The sequence below is a fragment of the Schistocerca serialis genome, chromosome 6 (assembly GCF_023864345.2).
Source record: "Schistocerca serialis cubense isolate TAMUIC-IGC-003099 chromosome 6, iqSchSeri2.2, whole genome shotgun sequence".
Lineage (NCBI taxonomy): Eukaryota > Metazoa > Arthropoda > Insecta > Orthoptera > Acrididae > Schistocerca > Schistocerca serialis.
The window spans coordinates 409,247,472-409,274,780 of record NC_064643.1 but is presented as its reverse complement, the minus strand read 5'-3'; the positions used below and the strand labels follow the sequence as shown (position 1 = coordinate 409,274,780).

At 37.7% G+C, this 27,309-nt stretch overlaps 1 protein-coding gene across 1 annotated transcript in view; it reads left to right on the top strand.

Annotated features, from left to right (window-relative positions):
• The window catches only part of LOC126483639 (uncharacterized), a 230,129-nt gene extending 208,633 nt beyond the window's left edge, over positions 1-21,496 (top strand). The window contains exons 5-8 of the mRNA XM_050106694.1: positions 9,227-9,407; positions 11,156-11,312; positions 13,776-13,927; positions 17,020-21,496. Of these exons, the coding sequence (XP_049962651.1) occupies positions 9,227-9,407; positions 11,156-11,312; positions 13,776-13,927; positions 17,020-17,028 (499 nt within the window). The 3' untranslated portion in view covers positions 17,029-21,496. The remainder of the gene's footprint in view (positions 1-9,226; positions 9,408-11,155; positions 11,313-13,775; positions 13,928-17,019) is intronic.
• Positions 21,497-27,309: the final 5,813 nt, after the last annotated feature.

The window sequence follows — 27,309 nt, the reverse complement described above, 5'->3', positions numbered from 1 at the left end:
TTCACTAATTGGTCAGAATGTCAGTGACTGGTATTGGTTGAGTTCTCAGCTTACGCAGTAGTCAAACTTGACAAGACTGGCAAGTATTTGGCAACACAATGGCACAGAGACACTAAAGTGGAATCAAATTGGGACTAAAGGCCCCCATCCACATGTCCCTCCCCCCTCCTCCCCCACTAAGCAGATCTGGCTTGACCCATTCATCTGCGTGTGAGTGAGATGCATTGGTTTAAAGCCAAACAGCTACCTGCTAGCTGGGACTGCTACTTACCAGGCCACACACCATCGGTGCAGGCTGGTAGGGTCCACCAAGCAGTCGCTGTTGCCCCCACAGTCAGTAGGGTGTGCAAGCGCACTGGCGAGCAAGTTGGCACACCGCTCAGGTTGTGAATGGGTAGCTTAAGAGTTGTCCTAAGATTATTGCTAACGGCAAGAAATTTTATACAAATATGATGTTGCACAACATTCGTCTGGCGAGTGTCTGAAATGACGCTCAAGACAAATACATTAGAAAAAAGTTACTGTAACTATTAATTATACAGATAATAAGTAACAGTATTGCTTTGCCCCCCCCCCCCCCCCCCCCCCAAGTTACTTTCATGAAAGAATAGTGAATAGTGGAGTGCAAACTGATGGACTGTAAAATAGGATAAATAGCTTAGTGTAGTGATGTAGATGAAATACAGTTTTGGACATTAAGCCTTTGGTGTGCCATGTTTATAATAACATACCAGAACAATATAAAACTTTAAAGAGACGAAATAAAATAAATGTGTGTGTTTGGAGATATTTGAGATCAAAGGTAAAGGTCAATGACATTGTGTGTGAAAACTGTTACAAATCCATCATGTTGCACACAATATAAAGCTCTACTCATTAGATTTTCAATTATGTAAGTTTCATTGTTGTATCTGGATTAGAACCACAATTACAGTCATTTATGTTGAAACGTGTATGTAAATTTCACACAATTTTCAAACTTAGTAGACCTGCAACTTTCTTCACAATTATCATATATATATATATATATCTGCAAATAGGTACCATAGTTTCGTGTCTCTTATCTGGATCACAGAATGTGCCAAATTTTAAAGAAATGTGAATGGATCGGATTGGGGGGTGCAATAAATTGACATGGAAATTATCCTGTACTAGAATCAGTCAGTGACATTTTTAATCTTTTGTTTATTTGTTTTACTGTGTGTCTTCCACAAGCCACCATGATGGAGGATAAATGGTTTGCAAGTATCATTTCCTACCGTCCCAATTTCATTTGCATATGGGATACAGGCCTAAAGGCTGTCTGTAGATCTCTTTACGGTCACGGGTTTCTCTAATTGTAGGGCTGTGATAATCATGTTAGTTAATATATTATTTAAATTATATGTTTGACTTAGTTTGTTTCATAAACTTGGAGACTTTTGTTACGTGACACATCCACAGGAGATAAATGCCACATTGCAAATGAAGGTTCTCTTCTCTGAAGTTTTTGTAGGTTTCCCATTACCCAATTTTGTAAATGTACCAGACCAATGAAAAACAGTGAACAAGCGGTTGAGTGAGGGTTTTATGATTCCTTTCATATTTGAAGTACACATGCATAGTTTTCTTCTCTTAAATCTGAATCTGGTGTCGACCTTCTCCAAGGTTATATTTACAAATTTACATAGTCATGTCACCTTAAATTGCTCACATGGATACTCCTAGATACTTCCAGGCTCCAACTAATTCCAATTGATTACAATAATTTTGTCAAACGATAAGTCAGCTGCCAGCATTTGAATTGGGAAGCAATCTGCAAGTGTCTCTGTATTTTCTAAAAATCACCTCCCTGTGTACAACTGTGTTCCTTCCTTTTACAGCCTGATAGGGCTGCAGATGTTAGCTGACAGGTCATATGTATGTATTCTGATTTGTAAGGGATGCTGTGTGACTGTATTGAAGGCTTTCTGGAAATCGAGAAACACTGAATCAACCTGAGCTCCACTACCAACTGCCTCATAGATCTCGTAAATGAAGAGAACAACAGGGATTTCATTTGATAGATTCTTATGGAAATCGTGTCGATTCCAACATAGAAGTCACCGTTCTCCAGAAAAGTCAACAGATATGAGTATAATGTTTTTCATCATTCTACAAGAAATTGTCATGAGTGAAATAAGTTCGCACATCTGAGTTGTTTTGTTGTTGTTACTGTTGCAGTCTTCAACGCAAGATTGGTTTAATGCAGTTTTCATATCTGGATAACTGCTGTTAGCTACATCCTGTGAACCTGTTTATTGTATTCTCCCTTAGTCTCCCTCTATAATTTTTACACCCCACACTTCCCTTCAATGCTAAATTGGTAATCCCTTGGTGCCTCAAATATATCGCATCAACTGATCCTTATTTTAGTCAAATTGTGCCACAAATTTCTTTTCTCCCCAAGTGTGTTCAGCACTTCCTCGTTGGGTACTTGATCTACCCATCTAATCTTCAGCATCATTATGTAGCACTGCATTTTAAAAGCCTCTATCCTCTTCCTGTCTAATCTGTTTACTGTGCACATTTTACTGTCATACAAGACCTACACTCCGGACAAATACCTTCAGAAAAGACTTCCTAATATTAAAAAATTCTCTTATTCTTCTTGTGCCTATCTGCGACTCAGCCTCTTCACTGTATGGTTAGTAGCAACTTTCCTTCTCATATATTGTTACATTCCATCCTGGTTTTCCATTGTTTGATGTTCTTTAGAAATGCTTTTCTTGCCATTACCAGTCGATAGTTTACATCCTCTCTACTTTAGCCATCATCAGTTATTTTACTACTCAGCTTAATTCCCTCATCACTGCCTGATTTAATTAGACTACATTCCATCACCCTGGTTTTGCTTTTGTTGAAGTTCATCTTATATCTGCCTTTCAAGACAGTCCATTCCATTCGACTGCTCATCGAAGTCCTTCAAGGTCTGCCAGTGGCATTGTAATTCTTTCAGAGATAGCAAAGTTTTTGTTTCTTCTCCCTGAACTTTAATTCCTGCTTCAAATTTTTCTCTGGTTTCCTTCACTGCTTGCTCATTGTACAGATTGAATAGCATAAGGGATAGGCTACAATCCTTTCTCACTCATTTCTCAACCACTGATTCACTTTCATTCCCCTCGACTCATAACTGCCATCTGGTTTCTGTAGAAGTGGTAAATAGCCTTTCACTCCCTGTATTTAACTGCTGCTATCCTCAGAATTTCAAAGAGAATATTCCACTCAACATTGTCAAAAGCTCTATCTAAGTCTTCAAATGCTATAAACTTAGGTTTGCCTTTCCTTAACTTATCTTCTAAGAGAAATATTGCCTCTCATGTTCCTACATTTCTCCAGAGTCCAAACTGATCATTCTCAAGGTCAGCTATCACCAGCTTTTACATTCTTCTGTAAATAATTTGTGTTAGTGTTGCCATTACCTAATCAGTCTGAAACCTCTGTTACTTCAAGTCTTTTCCACATATACACCCTTCTTTTGCGATTAGTATACGAAGTGTTAGTTACAATTAATTTATGCTCTGTGCAAAATTCTACCACGTGGCTTTCTCTTCCATTTCTCTCCTCCATTGTACACATGTGTGTCTGAACAGCTGGCATTCCTGAGCACCTATGAATATCCCTTTTCTGTTCTATGTGCTGTGTTGTGGAAACTTCTTACACAAATACTGAAATGCTGCTTAATTACTGTGCACAGCCTTAACAAATGCTGTCATCAATCTCAATTTAGTGTGCAATAGTGGGAAAACAATTATGTTCAAATTCACTAGAGGTTCTTCTGCTTTATAAATATATATGTTGTGTAGTGTTTCTCTTGTGTGCAACAGTCCCTCTCCCACAGATAGCAGCAGTACTCAGTGTAACGCCCTTGCAAACCAAACAGCATCACAATGACTTTGAAATCTCTACGTACCAGCCATTCCTGCTTATTGTAATCAAAACAGTTTACAAAGGATCTCAAGCTTTCTTCACCTAAAGCAGTATATGTGACATTACTATTGTGTAACAGCATTGCCTTCAGGCTTCTTCTTGAACCATCTATAAAGTGTCTCCAATTGTCTGCTTTGTATTTAATGTTCAGTCTTTCAACAAACCGTCTTTTGTATCCCGCTTGGGAGGCGGTGCATGGGTAGGAACGGGAAAAGGTAATTTAAGTTGGTACTGCAAGAATGTGGTTTACTGGTGCAAGAACAAGGTGATAAATGATTACATAACTTTGTACGTAGGTGCGATGCTGAAGTGAAGTGCCCTGGCTGGCTGCACCTGATCAAATGGCTGAAGCAGTCGCGGAGCTCGTAGACCTCAACAGCACCGGCTAGAGAGCGCTGTCGTCTGTGTCTCTCATGGTGCCAACTTGAGAAACTATTCCGTGGCATCGTTGTTATCAATACCACACCGTCAGTGTAATTGCGAGGTGTAATGTTGCCTTTGCTTTCAATAATGTAACGACATTAAAGTTTTTCTGATGCTCCTGAAACACACACAAACGTGTATCAATGAGGAGGTTTCAGTGCTGCTGTCATGGGGCCAAGAGTTCAGCTTTGCACTTTGGAAGATCTCATTGCCTAACCAGACCATTGGGTTCACACTGTTTGATTTTGGCTGTATGTGTCAGTTCAGCATTGTTGCTGTCACTGCTTAATGGTGATAAATGTGGGGTAAGAGGAACTGGCAATCCTTTGTTATGAGCCACAGGATGAATGGCAGATGGTATGTCAGGGTATTGATGATTCCTCTTCCTGCAGCTTTGACTGCTTTCCTCAAGGTAGGTACCATACAAAAATAGCAATCCGATGCCTCGTTTGTGTGTTCATGCCAAATAGTGGGCACACTGAACTTCATGGAGGTACTTTTACCATGGATACAAGCATTCAGCATAGATGAATGTGACATGCGACAGATATGTGGAGCCAACGATTTATCTTGGTCTCCAGCTAGACACCCTAATTACAAGACATCTGTTTGTTTCATTGCTGTAGTTAATGACTGCCTTCCTGCACTATAAATAACATGTGCACAAATGTTACACAAGGTATCAGTTTTGTTACTCCAGATGCGACGAATTTTTGTCAAAACCTACAAGCACACAATAACAGTGTTCTTAAATTTCAACACTTTACCTGACATGCGTTCCCTGCCAGCCACCACGACACTTTTTCCAAAAAAACAGGTAAACTAAATCAGCACAACAACTCACAGCTGCCACAAATGACAATTAAAATTGCATCTGGTTTCTACATTTGATAATGCTCAAGCAACTGTATGGTGCAAACATCAGTCATGTGTAAGGCATTGTTCATTCTACAGGAAGCATCCACCTCACTAACTTAGGGCAGAGGAAACCTTGTCACAATGCCTTTGCATGTAGCTCTTATAATGTCCCAAAAGGGCGACTCTGAAATGTAAACATGTTACTTACTTGTAGCCCAAAGGTAGTAGACTGTTTCAGCCTTGATGTTGGTGTTTGATGCGTCTAAATCTTAGAGTATCACTAGTTTTGTTTCTGTAAAAAGTAAAACTTTTTGGACCAGTGTTATTATTAGACCTACTCCAGCATTACCCAATTCTCCTAACACCAAAAACCATTAATTGCCACTGTATTTAACTTCAACCTACACATTTCTCTTTTAAAACATTCTAACCTCCATTGAAGTGTAGCCGTATTTGCCTTTGCAAATGCACCATCAGTAGCTGTGCCTCCGTCAAATGTGGCTGAAAAGTGTTTGTCTAAAGTAGGCTATTTCAGATGATGTGGTCCACACCAGGTTTGGAGTTTAAACACTTTAACTGCAATTTGTTGTTGAATAACTTACAATTTGCGGCCAGATCAAGTCTCACTTAATTACAGTTTATGCACTGATAATTGGCTAGCCAAATACTACCGCTCGATTAATGTCCTGTATCGTGATTGAGTGCAGTAACATAACACTAAAGAAATTGAACACCATTATTAACATGTGGCAAGTCAATTGTTAACATAGTTCCTGCATAAAGCTCTTAAATCACTGTTCTTGGACTCTTAACATTCAAATCAGTAAGAAAACAACATGCACTGTCAATAACTATTGGAAATAACAAGTCAGTTCAATTTGATCCAATTGTCACAATAGATGATCGTTATTGAAGTTTGACACAATTCCTAATGCTGATTAACTGCAACATGACAGTCACTTCTGAACAAACAGTCACTGAATCACAGGGTGATCTCTCATGTAAGAACTTTCAGTTAAAATTTTGCACATTGTATGAGTTATAATTTGTGCTAACTTGTCTGTTGTATGTTTCTGTACTCCACCCAGAGATCTGAATGAGGGACAATTTTTAGCTCCAGAATATTTTACTCAAGAGGATGCCATCATTTAACCATACGGTAGAGCTATAGCTCCTCAGAAAAGATAACAGTTGTAGTTTCCCTTTGCTTACAGCTGTTTGCAGTACCATTACAGCCACGTGATGTTGGTCGATGTTAATTAAAAGGCCTGCAACTACTGAAAAGGCTGCTAGCTCTCTTTAGGAATGACATGTTTGTCTGGCATCTCAATATATACCCTCCATTGTGGTTACACCTATGGTATGGCTACCTGTATTATTGAGGCATGCAAGTCACCCCACCATGGCAAGGCCCATGGTCCATGCTTCATATGGGGGAGTCTTATGATACTTCTTATAAATTTGAATGTCTTGCAGAATAAGCATATTCAATATAAAACTTAGTGATCATCCTGTCACATCGTGTGGCTTTCCTCTATCGAGCAGTTTCTTGTGCCCCCCATTTATTTTTAAATCACAGTATGGTCAAACATGGGAACTGCATGTTTATCATCAGTGAAGGAATTTTAGAAAACATAATTTAATATTTCAGCTTTCATTTTATCAGCTTCTATTTTAGTGCCATTGTGGTCAACAAGCAAGCATTTGGAAAGATCATTTTATTCAATTGACTAAGTCTACATACAACCAAAATTCATGTAGTATTTTTTGACAGGTCAGCAGAGAAAATTAGCCTTTAAAATTCCTTGAACACTTTTCACGTATCTGTCCTTACTCTTGATGCCCTAGATTCAGACTTTGTGTGACAACAAGAGTTTGGCTTCTGAGCACACTGCTTTGTTATAGCTTTCTGATATTGTTACTGAAACATGGTAGGTCCTTGCCATCTGTCACCCTTTCCATGACATGTACACTGTTATTTTGTGTGCAACAGATTTGAATTTGAGCCAGAGATTTTCCACTCTCTCCTCCCCAGAAATGAATATTCACTGCTAATTGCTCTGATAATTCTGTTTTTGTCACAATTGTTAAGCATAAGTGTCTGTCAACTTTATTTAACTTTTTGTGAAACTTCAGTTGTCAATGATAATGTGATAACCTTGTAGCCGATTCATATCTCTTTCCTGACTGAACTGAAAAGTTCAGGACTGTCTGCTGCAACAGATATTATATGATTCGTTTCCTTGATGGTTAGCTGTCTCACCAGCTGCCCCAGATAATATTCAGAAAGTAGATTTGGTACAGTGTCAAAGAATTCTTCATTCTTGTACGCTGTTTTAAATGCAGATTGAAGTCCTCCACCCATAACTATTGCACAGTCAGAGAATTTATGCACATTATTTTCCAAGCTTTCTCTGATATTTTCCACTCCTTAGATATTTGATTTGATTAGGTGATAAAAATTTGAGATAAGTACTTTAGGTCCCTCCTTGGCACTTATCTTCAGCCAAACGACCTCTCACCTCTGACTGTGTTCATCTCAGTAGACATTACAGACTTATTTATTTAAATAAATACAGTGCTTCCAAATGTGTCCAAAGTATCCTTGTAGTATATATTCAGTTCTTTGTTAAATATTTCACTGCTATTTATTTTTTGTTCCAAGAAATGTTCTGTTCCAAGTATTACATGCACATTGTTAGTATTATTGAGTAACAGTAGTTGTAGAACATTACCCTGAACACTCCTGCAGTTAACTAATAATAGGTTTATATTTTCTTTTTATAATGTACTGGGGTCTTTTCCATTTCATAACAGCTGTAACTAACCTGCTTTTGTCTTCGGTATGTGTACCATGACTAACTGACCATCCAGTGTATAAAGTGCTATCTCCAACCTAAAGAATCCACATGTGAATGCCACTCATATTTAATCTGAGCAAATGCTTCTGTAGTGCAGAGAGATCACATTTGCATCAGAGGTCATTGCTGAATCAGTGAATCTTCTGATTACAATATCCACTTGGCTCCAAATAAGACAGCCACATTAAGTCACAATGCCAGCTATTTGCAGCAATGCCTTCAGTATTTGCCAGCAGAGCCTTTCCTTATCTAGGGTGACACTTTGAGGTGAGTATACAGTGTCCACACTGGATTTCATTCACAATCCAGCTGCTATTTCCGTCAGATGTTTCATCATCTGCCCAATAACGAGCAACTCCTATTAATGTCTGCCATTCCATCTTGGATGACGGAGATCCCACTAGATCAAGCATGTTCAACAGCACAGTAGTGTCAGGGTTGACTGCATGCCATAGTTGGCACTCCAGAAGCACTGTTCATGGCAGCCTGGAGCTTACTGACTGCACCCAACATAGCTTCTAGCTGTTTGTGGACTGCGGCCAATTTCCCCTGCATCTATGTATAATGAGAACAGTACTTGAGCTTAATTATCAATTAAATAGATCTAATTATGCTCATTACAGAATTAAAAGGTTCCAAAGCTGTCTGGTCTGATAGTCTAATGATCTGAGACAATACCAGTGGATCAAATGACACTAACAGTTATAAAATATGCAAATAATTAAAAAAATTAGAAAGTCTTGATAACACAGACAAAAGAGTTGCTGTTTGTTTCCACAAAGAAGCATACAATAAAACTGCTGCTCTAAAACTTCCCTAGATATTAACTTTAAGTGGTTTCACGACTTCATTATTAATATGTACATTTTTTTTTCTGGTATGTCAATTATCCATTAGGTTGTTATTAGAGTAACTGATTTTCAAGTCTACTTCCAGAGTGGACCGTATCTATTATATATTTTATATTTAAGTTGGGTGTGTGTATAATTATAACTGTTAAATTATAATGTTACACGTTAATATTGGAATGTTCATTTCCTCCTCTATCTGTGGTCCTCTAAAAGATTTTGGTCAAAAGTAATAGACAACATTCTGTTAGAATGTAAAAGATCTCATAGCAGTAGTTTTCATTTCAGATTTCGCCTCACATACAGACTGATACTACGAGAAAAGGAGCTACATTTCAATATAGGCATATACAATCCTAGCAAAGACCTTACATTCAGTTTCAATTTACTGCTTCATACTTATTTTAAAGTTCCTGATGTACGACGTTGCCAGATTACGGGGTTACATGGCTGCACATTCATTGATAAGGTAAGAGATGCATCATCGTTGTGAATTCAGCGCTATTTAGCTGCTGATATAAAGGGTGTAACAAAACTGTGTGGCACAAATTGCAGGACACATTCCTCACACATAGATGAAGAAATGATGTTATATGAACATGGGTCTGGAAATGCTTTGTTTCCATGTTACAACTCATTTTCTCCAACTCATTAGTGACGGGAAACCCACATGAACAGAAAGCACCAGCATCCCACAGGCAACTCTTTCTTACAGGTGGTGTTAAATATGCCCTCCGTGGGCATTGATACGTGCATCAACCTGCTGTCATAGTGAAACTCAGAGACATGATGTATCCCTGGAGTATTGCGTATCGTTTCGGAGCTTTCCATAATATGGGCACAGAGACTCTGAACATCTTGTACCGAGGTTCCATACAAAATAGCTTTCAAATGCCTCCACAAATAAAAGTCCAGTGGATTTAGGTCTGGAGAGTGTGGAGGCCAGGCAATTGGTCCATATCTACTTATCCATCTGTCACTGAATCTGTTATTTAGAAGCCAGTTGACATTAACACTAAAATGAGGAGTTGCTTCATCATGCCTGAAGTACATGTTTTGTTGCACAGCTAAATGCACATCTGCTAAAGGATCACGTAGAACATTCTGTACGAAATTATGATAACTTTTTCTGTTGAGCGTGGGTGCAAGAAAGTGAAGCCCTACCAGTCTCCAACAATGCCAGCCCAAACACTGACAGAAAATTTTTGTTGATGACTTGTTTCAACAGTTGTCAGAATGTCAATTACAAAAAATTGCAATCTCATCTCTTTTAAACTCCACCTCATCTGTGAACAGCACCGTTGCACTAAAATTGGGGTTGACACTTCGTTGAATAAACTATTTGCATAAGAGTACTTGTGCAGGAAAATCAGCTGCTGATAGTGCCTTCACACACTATAAATGGTGTGGATACAAATGGTTCCCATGTGACACCGGGCAGTCGTGTGGTCAACATTCAGTGTGGGAGCTACATGTTTTATACTGACACTAGGGTTGTCGTCAATTGCATAAAGAATTGCAATCTCCTACTGCAGTGTCCTCATCCTTCGAGGCTCCCATGGTTGCAAGTATCAGGCTTAAATGCCCCTTGTTCTCTAAGTCGATGATCAGTGACTTCAAACATTTTCCTGTCGGAGTACTTTCATCCTGGAAATCTCCCCGGTACTAACATCGAGTACAAGTGGCATTGCCATCAGCAAATCCATTCATCAAATGGGCATCTGACATCTCTGCATATGTGTACACTGCCATTGCATGAATCAGGTCTGTGATTAACTCTACGTATTAGCCTATGTGCTTGCAACAGTCGTACTGATTGTTAGAACAGTCGATTTTACCTGTAAACAAGCAATAATGTACATCACGTGGAAACAGGGACATGTAAAACGAAACACTGGCAGTGCACAACATAACCAGACATCACCAAGAACGCATGTTCCTCATTATTTTAATGTTCTGTTCCTATGTGTTTCCCATGATTAATGAGTTGGACAAAATAAGTTATAACATGGAAACAAAATTCCCAGACCCATGTTTATATAACATAATTTTATGATCTAAGTGTGAAGAATGTGTCCTGCAATTTGTGCTATACACTTTTGTTAGACCCTATATAGACTGACCATATACTGAACTTCACATGTATAAAGTAACATATGGTAACATATGACATACGTATTGCAATATTTAACTTTTTAATGTATTTTGTCCTAACAGACACGCGACGGTGCCATTTTCCAAGAAGGCCGTGATGTTGTAACTATTTCAGAATGGACTGATCGCATATACCAGAACACTCCTCAAGAACATATAATAACCAATGTAGTTTCGGGACGTAAAATGAGAATCCAGAAATATAATTTCCCTGACACAGGTATTTCAGTTGAAAATGTTACAATTAACGTTAAGAATTTTGTTTCTCAGGTACTTCCGTATTGAAGAAATTATTTTAATGTAGAAAATTAATAGAAGCCTGTCAGTGTAATAAACCAGTGTTTAGAGTTTCTGCATATTCCAAGCATCACACTCATTGTTTCTCAATTTAAAAAATGGTTTAAAGTGTAATCAGGTTTTTCGTAACTACTTCAATGCAAACAAATAATTTTAAAAAATTGTTAAATTTGTAACATTTTTATACCAGAGTCTTAAATTTGTTAATATTTTTATGAGATGTTGCAATTTTTGCTGGCATCCAAAACATTATAACACAGGCCAATGATGAAAAAACATTTTTAATGAAGGTGACTTATTCCTTTAGCTTTTAGTATGTTGAATGCTAATATGATAACAAAAGAGCCATATAACCTAACATTTATTTCTTTACATTTAACAGACAGTATTTGAAAATGGAAATTTTTTGTGATTTTTTAATAGTATGTATTTCACATGCTATTTAAATTAACAAAAGTATGAAACTGAAAATTAGGTGGCACATAACTACTGGGCAAACTGTTTCCTTCTCTCTGTAAATCTCTCCTCAGGCAGGTAGAGTAGTAGTAGAGTAGTAGAGGGGTTTTGTGGGTGCACGACAGCAAGGTCTTCAGCGCCCCTCAGGCAGGTATCAACTGGCCATCATACATATCTCTGTCCTGAGCATCCTCTTTGATTTTTCTTGTAACTTTTTCCTCTCTTCATTTCTGTTAGCACTCCTGTCCTCCTTCCTCTCCCTCTTTTTCCTTCTACTCTCCCTCTCATCATTCTCTGTCATACACAATTCCTGCATAATATGTGTCCCATCCAAAATGTTTTCCTCTACTGTATCATCCTCATAAAGTTCCTCTCATCTCCTACCCTGTGCAGCACCTCCGTATTTCCCATTCTTTTGGACCTTTTCACTTTCCTCTTTCTTCTCTATAACCAGATGTCAAAACTTTCTAACTATTTCTGTTCTTTTTGTCTATTTGTCCACATTTCAGAACCATAAGACACCATTCTCAATGCAGAATGTTTCGTGAACCTCTTCCTAGATGTAATGGAGATGCTTCAGGCTGCCAACAAACCTTTCACTCCCCCAAATGCTCTCTTTCCCATGGAGATTATGCATCTCACTTCCTCTGGGCAACTTCCACAGGAACTTATCAACCTTCCCAAATACTGCTGTTCTAATACTGCTGTTCTAATGCCATTCCATCTTGTGATATAATAATCATGTCATCTTTGCTGATTCTCATTGCTTTGATCTTGCCAGCATTCAATTTCCTTCCACATTCTTTATCCACAATCACAATATTCTCTGTCATTTCCTGGAGCTCTTCCTCTGTTTCTGCTAGCACAGTCATATCTTCAGTGCACTTATGGTTTTTATTCTTCCTCCACTTCATTGTATGGGAAGAAGTATTTTGATTAAAACAAATCTATTACTACCTCTACTTAAGAGGTTGGGCCTAGTAAAACAGATGTTGAAAGCCCTCCATAGAGATGGAGAATTGAAAATGGACATGTTTGTTGGACCTGACATTTGAAAAATGTTAGATTTTGGATTTTGAATTGACAGCAACTGTGAGAGGATGGTGTGATATCACTGACGAAGGTTGTTACTAAATTTGTAGGCTTAGAAAAGATGCACAACATATTTCTGCTGCTGCCAACAGATGGGAAAAGTTCAAGATATGAGGCTATTTGATGAGCCTTGAGATTCACTTTTTGAACAGTCTTGATTCCCACCTCACACACACACACACACACACACACACACACACACACACACACAGAGACTAAATTTACTTGATGCCCGTGAGGGAGAAGCTGAGGTCTTTCATCATGAAATGAAAGTGAATAAAAGAAGTTATCAGGGACTTTAGAATATCAATATGTTGAGAGGCTACTGTCTATCACTTCACCTGGACATACAACAGGCAATTCATTGGAGAAAAAGCTATATCACCTGCTTTAAGAAGAGGAGGGAAAGGAAACCTAAGACAATGGGCACATAATTCATATGTAATGAAGAGGAGTTTTCATTTTTGTATTTGGTATAGTCTTAGTTCATATTGAAAAATTACATTACATTTATTATCTGTGTTTTCCTTATTTTCTAGTTTGTAATGAAGTTACGTTATGACAAAGCCTGTGGGAGAGAGGGGTGGGGCTAGAAAGACAGATGTCGGATATAAACCATGAGATTATTATCTAACAGAAAGTAAACAAAATATTTTTTGTTGGCCTGTGTACCAAATCAGTAGTGAAATAGAAAGGCATTACCAAATAAATAGGTGCTTAATCATAAAAAAGTGTTGAAAAATTTTGGATGGCTACATGTTTTAAAATTTCAGTTTTGATTTTCTTATTCTTTTTATGAAACAAATTTTACAGTTTGACTATGTTCTTACATTTCCAGTTGTGTGGAATCCATGGATTGAGAAGGCCAAAGAAATAACAGATTTTGGAGATGATGAGTTTCCTAACATGGTGTGTGTAGAATCTGGCCATGTTTCCAGTCCTGTAATCCTTTTGCCAGGAACTGCATTTGAAGCAAGTCAGATTTTGCAGGTAGATTCTAACATGTTTCCCTTAGTTTATTGTGTATTTGGGAATAACACAATTTTTGTAGTTCATAGTTTGCTTCAAATACTGTGTGTACTCAATTAATCTATTACATGATCATGTTACTCATAACATAGATCACATAGATTTCTCCTGCAACTACTAAGGTGCTGTATACAAAACCAAACTGTATTATTCATGCATATTAAGGAACACCATTTATATATATAATCCTCCAAGTCTACATAACTCAATAGTCACCACAGGGCAAAATGTGATTCATTAGTTACATTACTTTATACATCACATAAGGGAACAGCACTGAGTAACTGTCGGTCTGAGTTTTCTCTTACAGGCAACTGTTAACTTATAGAAACATTGTTTTGGCATTTCATCAAGAAATCATTGTGCAAGGATTTGATACTGAGGAAGTTAACAATTAAGTGCATTAGTGGCAGAGAGCCGATTGCAAACTTTAATGTTCAAAGCAGATCATGCTCATGAGTAAGCTCATGAATTTCCACTGATTAGATAATTGGATGCCAGCTTTGTAGCAGATAGAAAGGACAATGTCTTTAAGATATACAGATCTCCTGTTTCTCATTGCTCAGAGGACCTGAAACCTTATTGGGAAATCCACAACCTAAAATTGACCATTCTAATTCAAAAACTGATCTGCTTTGAACATTAAAGTTTGCAATCAGCTCTCTGCCACTACTGCACTGATTGTTAACTTCCTCAGTATCAAATCCTTGCACAATGATTTCTTGAATGACATGCCAAAACAATGTTTCTATAAGTTAACGGTTGCCTGTAAGAGAAAACTCAAACCGACAAGTACTCGGTGCTGTTCCCTCATGTGATGTACAAAGTAATGTAACTAATGTATCACATTTTGCCATGTGGTGACTATTGAGTTATGTAGACTTGGAGGATTATATATATAAATGGTGTTCCTTAATATGTATGAATAATACAGTTATTTTAGCCAGTGGCCTCTGCGGTTGCATTCTCCTTCTTGAAGTAAGGACAATGATCCCTTCTTGGTCTACAAAAACACTGTTAACAGCACTTGTCTGTGATATTCCAACTGCTTGCAAAGTATCTGTAATCAAGTAACACTTCGTGTTCAGTGTATTAGCATGAGGGCAAACTTATTTAAATTACACAATTTCAAGACCAAGTAATCACAATTTATGTTCAGAGTTTAGTAAATGTGCTTGTTTTAGGATGTAAACTTCGTGACATGTCAGGATGGCTTCCACCTGTCGTATTGCAAATCATTGAAAGTATCCATGTGAGAGTCCACTGTTGTAAAAGTGAAGAATAAGCCATTTCCACAATGGATAACAAAACAAAACAAATAACTTCTTTCCAAACTTAAGCTGCATTTTCAGATACTCAGGGTCAAACTGTGTACAGACAGTGTCTACATTAAATTGACTCAAACTGTGAGGAATCTCTAAATGAAAGTGTATATGAAATTGTGCTGTTTTGTATTTGGTATTTTAAAATGTACGAAGTAACACTTAGATTATAAAATACAGTGAGGAAAGACTCAATATAATTGTTGCACAGCCTCACATAAAGTTAGATGATTCCAGCATGGAAGGCTACCTATATCTGTATGGGACAGGTCAAGGAACACATTTATTCAAAATGTAGCACTTCCTACATCCTCACCATGCCTAATAGTCAGACTTCACCCTACCAGACCGAAGACTAGAATTACTATATTTATATGACTAGATAAATTTTTCATCTCCTTCCTTGATGTATTCACTGTGTTGTTCTTCTGTTTCCCTCGCAGTGCTTCAGTAACTCACTCTTTGCAAAGTTAACTTGATGCAGTCACCATTCATAACTTGCAGGTGTACTGGAGCTCCTGTCACAGCTTGTACCTGTGGAAAATTATTTAGCAAGTCAAAAGCTTCCACCCAATAGTTCATTTATCAATGGGGTGCCAAAATGCAAGGACGCAAGAGGAGAGTAAAAATTTTGAAATTGCTGTTGCACAGTTACAGCAGAACTGCTTCAGCAGTGGATGACTGCCATGTGCTCTAAAACTGGATTGCATGCCCAGTGAGCAGTAAGAATAAAATGAAGAAGAATTCAACAAACTTCACGTGTTCTCAGAGTGGATGAAGAGACAAGGAAAAATTTTTCCATGTTACGTGTTATCATGTACCTATAAAGTTGGTCCTCTGTCTTAGTGTGATGTATACATACTGTAAAAGTTTCCTGTGCTAGCATACAGTTTGTATTGCAGTGTGTAGTCAGAAATGCAATATGCTGTAGAGTCATTCACAGCATTTTTGGTATTTCATCATGTGCTGTTTCATCAACAAAGGAACACATGCCAAAAGTTCGTAGGTCATCTAAATTTTGTGTGGAAATGACAGTGTGCCCTAGAGATTTTGGGTGGATTGACAATTTACCCTAGAGAACATAAGCATACTGAAATTAAAATGTCTCGTGTGCGTGCGTGAGCACGCGCATGCATGTCCACGAGCGGAAAGAGCCGGTAATTGAACAAATATGTCAGTAGCTGTTAGTTTTAATCTTCCTCGACTTTAAAATCTATTCTTGCAGAAAATAGTGATAACAGGGTCCATCTTACAGAACAACACAATTCTATGTTTATCTTTAACCAGACATGTTGGACACTAGTGTTAATAGTTGCTAGTGTTACCATACAAATGTAGCAGTGAGGCATATAAAAGAGCTAATAAACAATTTAACAGGGCTGATCTGGTCAACAACAACAACAACAACAACAACAATTATAAAGTGTGACTGAAGTGGATAAGCAGCCAAAGGAAATCAGAAAGTCTTTTGAGAGGAATTAACTACACATTCACTGACTATTCCACAACTGTGGTGAAATATGTTTGTCTCTAGCAAACCTTAAAATTGTTTTCTTGCAAGAAGGTGCAAACTATTATTCATTTCTAGCTTCCTATTTATAAAATATTGTACATGCTTCCATCAGTACAATTGCATTGAATCTCTTTCCTTCTTTGTTTCACCAGCTCAACTGTTCCACACCTTGCTTCTGTTTTTTTTTTTTTTTTTTTAACTGGTGTCTTGATGTTCAGGTGATGTGAGTGGAGGGCGGGGCTGCAGGTGGTACTGGAGGACGACGGGGTTCATCAAGCCGTTCTAGCCACCATGTGCAGCAGCAACAGCAGCAACAACAGCAGCAGCAACAGCAGCAGCAATTGCAGCTTCCCCACCTGCAACATCAGCAGCAACAGCAGCAGATCCATCACCACCATCACCCCCACCACCAGCAGCAACAGCAGCATCAGCAACAACAACAACAGCAGCAGCAGCAACAGCAGCAGTTGGCAGTTGCTCAGGCATCAGCCTCCACTAGTGGGGATATCCTGTGGCCTCATAGTGCCCCTTGGCTGGCTCTGAACAACATGTATGTGGGTGAAATGCTGCATCACAGATTGCTGCTGGAGCACGGCAAGACCAGCTCCGGCGTGCAGCCCCCTGAGCACCACCCACACCAGTGCGCGTCTCCATGTAGCATCTGTTCACTCAACCTGTAGCCCCCATCCTCCACTGACGGTGACTTTAAGAGAAGGCAGAGTTGCGTTTGCTGTGCATCGCACTTCTACCTTCGATGGACTTGGAGTTGTATTATTTTTTATTAGAGTGTAGGAGTTATTGCTCTGAAATGATTTTTGGAGAATACATATGTATAGAGTGTGTGTCTGTCTGTGTGTGTGTGTGTGTGTGTGTGTGTGTGTAAAAGACAAGAGCAATTTGTTGTGTTTGAGGAGTATTTTATGTATGGCCACCTTCCCATATTGGGTGTTAATCTGTTCTCTTGTGTGCACTAGTTGTGAACTCTGAAGTTTCTTAGTAGGCTCACATTGTGTGTGTCATGATGGTTAAATTCAAAGACAAATTAAAGTTTCCAGAACTTAAATATCTGATGTGCACATATTTGAAGCAAAAACAAGAAAGACTAATATGTTACATAATTTTGTATTTATTCAGAAATATGAAACTGCAGCTTTCAGTGTTTTAAAAAAAGTATAGATACATTTGTGATGCAAATTTTAGACAGAGTAGTTGGTCAGCAGATGCCTATCTATGCAAACAGTAGCAGCAATTTTCAAATTACTGTATGTGGCAAAGAGGGATTTGAGATAGAGAAGAGACTATTCAATATTCCTATTCAGTTAATAGCAGGAAGTGAAAGTTTGTTCGTAAAATTTTGTTCTGTGTGTGCAGCAGAACACTTTTGTAGTGTCATCTGTTCTTTGAGATTTTCCTTATTTTCTGATAATGGAACTCTCCCCCTCACAAAAAACCACTTCTGATGTTGCAGCAGTTAACTTTAACATCTAAGCTACTTCAGAATATACTGAGCATCAATTTGGAATGTTAATGTGCTAAAATAAGTAACATATGGAATAGTATTTCAGTTCAGTCACTGAAATTATGGATTTATTTATTTTTGGATTTTCAACAAAAATGCAACAAGCTGAAGAATTTTGAAAAATATATTTTAAACTCTTTTTTTTATTATGAAAAATGTTACCGAAATGATTCTCACATTTCAAACATAATTGCTGTTTTGCCATAAAAGAATACCTGTATCTACATAGAACCACTGAAGAAAGTTAATAGAGTGCTTCCAGGTGTTCTTTCAAGTTGATTTCACTTTATGTACAATATTAATATGGCTGACCCAGCTATCTTCTTCAGGTGCTGCGAGTGTTGCTGTTTGAAATCTGGGCAGCGAGTAAACATAATAGTAAAACTCGCTGCACCTGAAGAAGATGGCTGGGTCAGTCATCAAAATGTGGTGCATAAAATGGAAAAAAACTTGGCCCAAAACCTGGAAGGACATTATTAATTGATCGCACCAAAAAAAAACCTGAGGGATCACAGCCCTCTGGAAAGAGTAACTGACTTATCACACACATTTTTATCTGCAGAACTTGATGAATTAAAGCAGTGACTTTGGAAAGTGGGAAAATACACAAATAAATCAATTATGCCTTTTTAAAATCTGAAACAAAACAAAAATATGTGGGTTTGAAGAATACAAATTTTAAAGTTAAACCTGTCATGAATAAATTCATACTTTAAATAAATTTCAGTCATACTCATTCATCATTGTTACATTCATATGAAATCTATCAAATCATTTGCTGTTTCACTAAACATACACGTCTTAAATTGTTCAGTTATTACTGATGTATAGTATAGTGTTTAATATTCCATGTTATATATATTAAATATTATTGTTAGTGTTCTAGCATCTCTATTAGTATCTTGTAGAAACATTCAGATTTTGAAGTCTTATGAAATGTGTACCATCAATTTCTGTAAGAATACTGTTACTAAATACTTAGCATTGAATACAGATGTTTCAAATATTTCTTTTTGATGGTAACAAATTTAGTAACTTAACTCGGATCATTGACTGCTGTGATTAAACTACTCTCTGCAATAATTAAATTTGAAATAATTGTTAGAATTACACATGTTACTCTCCAGTCATGAATAAATAACCTATTAAGATATTTTGTACTTTTATGATATAGAGGTGCAAAGAGTGTGAAAGAATTCAATTTTTATATACACTATATTCTCATGTCAATCTGACCATTTAGAAAAGTTTAAGATGAGACACTCAAATAGTTGAATGTATGAAATTTCTCTAATAGCATTCTGCTAAAATTCTGTAGCAACAGTATATACTAATTTTATCTTCATTTTGTACTAACTAGTTTCCAAAAGAGGCTAGTGTGCTGACTGGTGCTGCTCTTGACTGATGAAATGTGATCCATATTTGTTTTTAGTTTGTTATAACTATATACTTTTGTGAGATACAGTTTTATTGGAGGATGCCTGAAGTATGTAATGGCAGACAATAATTTAATGTATGAGTGTTTATACAGATTTTGCTCTTGTGATTGCTGAGGCTCTCTTGGATTCTATGTTGTCAGTAAATAGCTGTAGGTAAACTTTGTTTGTTCTTTTGAAATTATTTTGACCATGTCGCATGGTGTATAATGTATTGAACTTCTTGCTGAATATTTGAACTATCCATCAGAATTAATTTTGACTGACAATATATTGGTGTAGTCTGACCAATCAAAATGTATGCATGGAAGAACACTGTGTTTTTTGGAATTACCTCATTGTAAGCTAAGTGTATTTCATCTTCCTCCTCCTTTCTTTGTCCTTTCTTTTTTCCACCACAGAGGACAATAGTAGATACCTTAAAGGTAGTACACTGTGTTCTACTCATTTCTGTCTGAAGTACAGTATGGCACCATGCTGCCCTCGTTGCCAGGAATACAGTTTTCTTGGTCAGCCTTAAGTTTTGTACCCAACATATAACCCCAAAAAAGAAAACAAAAAACTACAAAATTGCTTCTTGCCCCTACCTAAAAGACAAAAATTGGAACTGGAATGTGATGTACTATTTTGCTGTAACGTTCATGAACTTCTGACAAGGTTATACAAAGATTCATTATTGTATGCTGTTCTTTTCTTTGGGAAGAAGAAAAAGAGCAGCACAAAAAAGAATATGTATGTATTATTAATAGTGCTATTTATGTCCATAGGAAAAAGATAATGGTCCTCATTGGTATCTGAGCACTCCTGAATCAAACTGATAATTATTCTTTACCATACTCAAAGACAGACATTGCATTGTGAACGGAAATATTCGTATCTAATAAGGTGATGGGGGCACATGACAAAAGAGAGTGTTGAAGCAATATACTGCTTAAAAACTTAGCAAGATTGATTTTTGTTGTTGCTTTTAAGTTAATTTTCCTGCTGTAATTGTCAGAAATAGGCATTTTATATATTTTCTGTGTATGTTGGAATGAAATTGTGCAAGAGGCATTTTCTAAATTGTTGATACGTTCATCAGCTTTTGTAGCAGTATGTGAGGAATGGATGATAATAAATGAGGGAAAATATTGATTTTAAATGAATTATTGTTGGTGAAGTGAGTATACACAAATTTTAGAGGAGAACATGAAGGTAGTGTAAGTAATACAGCAAGAACATGTAGAATATCTCACAGTGCTTAATGTAAATGTGAAGCTTGAGAAATCAGTGTCACGGTAACTAAATGATGATTGGGGTACTATACATACATAACGCAGCATACCATATGTTGTTAATCTCCAGCATTCATTCAAAACAGTGTAATCTGTTTTGTTTTGTGTAAGACAACAAAATGTGAAGGAATCTATTTTGTTCAGTAATTCTGCATTATTTGAAGGTATTCTTAAAGTAATAGTGTTTACATTCCCCACTCCTATGAAACCTACATGCTTATAATAGAATACACAGTTATCTCAAGTAAGTTTTTCTGTGTGTCATGTGAGAGACAATTTCTTGTGCAGATGTTGCACCTGTGTAATTCATGAAGACTTCTATAAGGACATGTCAGAAAGCTAAATTTCATTTTATAGTTTTTGATTGCTGAATATCTGTATTGTAATAATCTGTTTGATAGCGTTCATTTTGGTGAATTGACTCTGATCATGTAGATGGGATTGGTGCAATAAAGCTTTTTCAGAATTTCTTTCTTTTAATTTTTCATTAATGTACCACATCGTAATGTCCTGTTGAGAGAATGAATGTCTCTTTGGGATGTTAAGTCATTAGTGTCTACTGTTTTGACAGTTTGAAATAAACAGTAATAATTTAAATTTGATACAAATTCTAGGTAACACTATTTCTTTCAGAACAGAAGAATAAATCAAATTATGGAAACTTTTATTTCTATTATTCCACCTTATTTGTCCAACTGATTATTTCTTTCACATGGTTCTGATATCACTGGTGCTATTTCGTACAGACGTGTAAAGTTGTAACCACTCTGCCTGACCTTGGAAGCTGCATCACAGGCAGTGACTCTGAAGGCATATTTATTTATTTATTTACATTCTTTTTTAATAATTCCCTTTATGTGTTCTTTGTTAAACCAAATCAAACCTTCAGTATATGGGCATTGATCTTTTGAAATGCCCTTCATTACGTGCAATAATTTTTTTCCTGAATGTTATCAATAGTATTGATATTGTTCCTTCAGCAAAAAAAGGCTTTAAACAAAATTCTGTATACAAAAATTTCAGAATGTTTTGTGATGATAAAAAACACTTATTGAGTGTGATGAAAATGTCAAAGGTGTAGTGTTTCCTCACCAGGAGTCCTATGAAGGTTTTGTTGCCAGTGGTGTTAAGAGGTGGTGATCAAGAATATTGTTCGAGATGTTGCTGACCTACAGATTTCTTATTTGCAGGGGAACGGACGGGACCTGCAGGGGGTGGGGTGGTGGGGGGTGAAGTGTTTGGTGTAAGACGCACACCAGAACTCCCGAAGAGCTTGTTGCCCATTTGGCTGAAGCTGCAACCATTATTCATGAAACATCTGGTTATTTTGAGCATGTCAGACAATAATTAACATGCAGATGTCAATTTGCATTAGTGTAAACGGACAACATTTTCAGGAACATCTCTAAAACAGTGTTCATCAAACTGTAGTTTGAACCCTATCTATGACACAACCTTCATGGACCACTAGCAAAGAAACTGTGCACTTCTGACATTTTTGACGTATAAAACGTTTCTTTTTATTTCCTCTAAACTGTCAAAAATTTTGCATGCATAGCTTGTTATATCCTGTATATTACTCTTGAAGAAAGAAAAATCATATGGAGCAATGTCTTGGGGTGTGAAGGAACTGGGTAGGGCAGCCATGTTTTTGACAAAGCTGAGTGGGTTGGTGTGTTGTCACAATGTAGGAACCACAGATATGGTCTTATTTTTTGAATCTGCTAATGCAGTCTTTTTCAAAATGATGCACTTTCTACTCTGAGGCAAGATTTTAAAATGCACAATTCCACTGAAATAAGAAAAGTTCTGAGCATCTCTTTGACTTGAGACTATGGTGCTTAATTTGGCGTGGAGATCCTTTGGTTATGAAACAGGGAACTCTCTCTCTTTAACCCCTATGACATGAACCCATAGTGTGTCCATACTATTGTGCAAGTTAGGTGACAGATGACTTTTTGGTGCAATCAAGATATTTCATTTTGTAAGAGTGAGGGTCATCAATTGAAGGCTTTCGTCGTTGAAGATCATCTTTCATTGATTTAGAGCTACTTTTGGACCCTTTTGTTGTTGTTGATATGTGTACACATCCTGGTCTGCCCTTCCCCAGGCGCTGTGGATGTGTCAGTGCTAGTGAAGTGTGTTTGCATCCTGAACCACTGACTTCTCACTGCTTTATACAATTACTTTCATATCTCAGTGAATAAAAAAATTCAAATATTTATCATACAACATGTGAACCTCACCACATGCTATCATTTCCAAAAAAACGTCGTTTCGATATCATTTCTGTGGTAAGATGGTTGTTATGACCACATGATTCGAGATGCACAAGGACTTGGATGGGCACGCCACACACAACTGTCCGCTGGATATAAAAATTGGTAACTCGAACAAAATGAGATATCATTCTGCTCTCAATTTTAAATAAAATTTCAATATCTTATCTACATTTCATGCACTGTATGAGCTAAAATCAATCGTATGCAAAGTTTATGCAATGTGTTTTTACCTCTGCAAACTCTTTAAAATAGTTTGTAATGTTTTACTTAATTTGATGTAGTGCAGTAACAATGACAAGTAATGAAAAGAAATAGAGTCCTTTATTGAACATAGGCGTCAACTGTAAGATGTGCATAAATCAAATTTTGTCCGCGGATAGTTTTCTTAAAATTAGATGATAGGTATTTCATAGTAGCCGGAACACTGTCAGCATGGGTTTCAGCATTTGTCAAGCAGTACGGCCACAACAAAGCTGCACAAAACCCAGAATGCAGTGAGCATGTCTGTAGCATGAGAGGGTTAACTGGGAGGACTGTTGGTAATACTGTCTTCAACCTAGAGTTTCATCTCCATAAGATCGCATCAGAAGTTTAAACATTCTGTAACTGCTTACCTATTTTCACACAAAATTGCTCATTATAATTGTTCCTGTAAATTAGACATTACAGAAATTGCTACAAACATTCTTTCATCTTTCATCTGAATAACAACGGCTTAGGAACTAAAAGGGAGATTAACTATTTGGTTACCCAGGAGGATGTACTCTAATCTTACAATTAGGGAACATACAACAATGGAAGGTGTAAAGGTAACCATTGACGTATCTGAGAACTGAGCATGAAAAAGAGAGAGAGAGAGAGAGAGAGAGAGAGAGAGAGAGAGAGAGAGAGAGAGAGAGCTGGCTGACTACATTCTTCTGGTACTGTGTGTATTCTCTCTCTCCAAATCTGCATATTCAGAAATGGATAATAACTGTTGCATGACATAGGTGACTGCACCAAAGGCAAGGACTCTAAATCCATAACCTAAATACTAACATCAGTAATTTACTTTTTCATATTTGTAATTTCACAGTGGCACACCATTCTGTGTCTGATATTTACTTACTCTTCTGTAAATGAATATGATGTCTGTCAAAAATGAAACACTTTTATATTTGAATTAACTTTGCAGAAGTGTGGTCCATGTTTCTTTCAAATGAAGTCCCTCCTTTATTAATTTTGTCTTATAATCCTAAAAAGTTCGCTCTGAAATGCTTTCATCACTTGTAACAGTTTCTTTTCCCTTACTGTCATCAGTTGATTGAAATGATCTCCTTGAACATAAATTATTCCTGAAAACAGAAAGAAAGTAATATGTATCCAGGTCTTAGAGGGGAAGAGTGGCTGGGAAAGGGTGGTTGCCTTATTTGTTACAAAGCTGAATGGACAAGCAAATTGTCATGCTGTAGGGACCACAGCTGTGGTCTTATTTTGTGAATTTCACTGTCCAATCTTTTCAAAATCATGCACAATAATGATGTCTGTCTGATATAGAGGCAAAAATTCAAAATGCTCAGCTGAATCAATATAAAAAAAAATTGAGATCAGCTGTTTCACACTGGGTTGAGCTAGTTGTGCTTCTTTTTGATATCAAGATCCTTTGGTCCTCTAACAAGAAACAAACTCAACTCGTTGGTCATTTTGTTCTAGACATGTGCTTGATCACAACATACATAGGTCTTACGAAGTTGACAACTGTGGTGTGATAGTGTGTTCAGTGTGTATTACAACAGTTGCATTGTGTTTCATTTAGTTTCCCCTTTCTATAGCAGTGTTTATTGTCTGCATTTATCATAAATTTTCACTATTCTCAAATTTGTTATGGGAGCATGATTCCAGAAAGAAAATATGGGTGTGGCTCAAAGTTAAAATATCTTCTGCGAATCAGTAAATTTTTATCCTGGGTTTCTTAATCCTTTCAGTTCTTAAAGGAGGGAACTTGCAGCATAACACATCCAAAAATGTACTGTCATGAGGGAAAAGGGGGGGGGGGGGGGGGGGAAGCATTGTCCGCCCCTCGGCTGAATGACTGCATAGTCTGACTGCCATGCTGCGGGCCCGGGTTCAATTCCTGACCAGGGCAGTGATTTTCTCCACTCGGAGACTGGGGTTTGTTAATCACTGGCAGTTTGAATGAACAGCAAGTACTGGTACTGCTTAGGGAAATGGCAACAAGAAATGGGAAGGATCACTTTGGACAGTCTGTGTGTGTCTTGTGGTCTCTCTCAAGATGTTGAAGAGGCTGTTCCGGCAAACACTGAGGGAACAGGGTGCAACAAACGGCAGACAGCGGCGCATGTTGGAGCAAATGATATCTGCCTTCTGGGCTACAATGTCATACTTGGATCATTACAGTGAATGACATAGAATGTTGTGAAGACCAAAATTGCTCAGAGAATTGGTAAGATGGTTTAACTAATGCTCTCACTCTCTCCTGATCGTCTCTGGACTGAAGCTGGCACATTGCTTACCAATGTACCACTATCTTTGAGTTACTCTTAGTGATGCCACCCCCTTTCATCTTTGTCTGTCCTTGTCCTCACTGCACATGGGTCCCTCTCATCTTACCCTTCCTTTTTAATCTTCTCCGTACTATCCCTATTTAGCAAGCACCTTCGACAATCTCTGGTGGCCTGCCTTGTTCGGACAGCTACGAGAGATGCAGACACTGACAGTCTTATACAATAGCTTACTTGATTACTGCAAAGATAGGTTTGTGCAATGGCAAGCATGAACACAGAAAGTTATCAAGAAAATAACAAAAGGATGCCCACAAGACTCAATCTGCGGGCCAATTTTCTGGTATATTGCTATAGAACGGCTCCTAAACAATCTGAACAAAGAAGATAGGGTGAAGGCTACAGTAGCCTATGCTGACGATTTTCTAGTAGTAATAATTGCAAACTCGAGAGTGTAACTTGAAAACAATGCTACACAACTACTTATGAAAACATGTGACTGGTACATGCATAACAAGCTCAGAATTATGGCATACAAGGCAGTATATTTATTGATCAAAGGGCCTTGCAGAGAAACCCATCATTAAGCTGAACAACACTAGCACACACATTCAGTGAGCACGTAAGACTTACAACTGAAAACATGACAAGACTAATGCACCAACTTGCCATACTAAACTCAACACATTACAGAAACTGTGAATGTATCATATAGCCCTCTTTAAATCCGTAATGTATTTCACAGCAAGTGCCTGGATGCATTGACTCTCACTCACAATCCAAAAAACCATTGTGAGGCATGGACAAGGAGGTGTATTGCTCTGAATGCCAGGGGCACTTGACACAGTGACCGAACTCCTACTGTTGCACTTGCAACATACTCTGTTGACATAACCATTAAACACAGAGCAGCAGCATACTGGCTGAAAAGGGGAAGACTGGATAAGTTATATGAGATAACAGGGGAGCATATAACAGAAAAATACCAATTAAACCTTTGGGAGGTCGAGACATGGCAAAGAGAACGGGAAATGTCTGACAAGGGCTGTTGGGTTTTCTCCTTCTTCCCAAACATCTGGGAACAGTTGAGGCTCAGACACTTTGACCCAAGTCATGGTATGGGACGTTTCCTGAAGGACCATGGCCCTTACCCAACACACTTGCACCACTTTGGCCATTTTGGGCAGTGTGGATCCCCCCGAACACATAACACTAAAACGTGGTGCACGCATGCACCTACGTGCACACCACACACACACACACACACACACACACACACACACACACACACACCAAAAATCAAGCTTTAAGAGACCCTGATAACTGAAGCATGCTTAATTACATCGTTGACGAAATATCATGAGCACTACACAAGGCTTATAAGAGCGAAGACCACATACCAGATCATGACCTGAAACACACCGTACACCACAGCATGACTGCCAGTGTCACCGCAACTGCCGTCTGCTTCACACCTCCTTTGCAGCAAGCTTTTA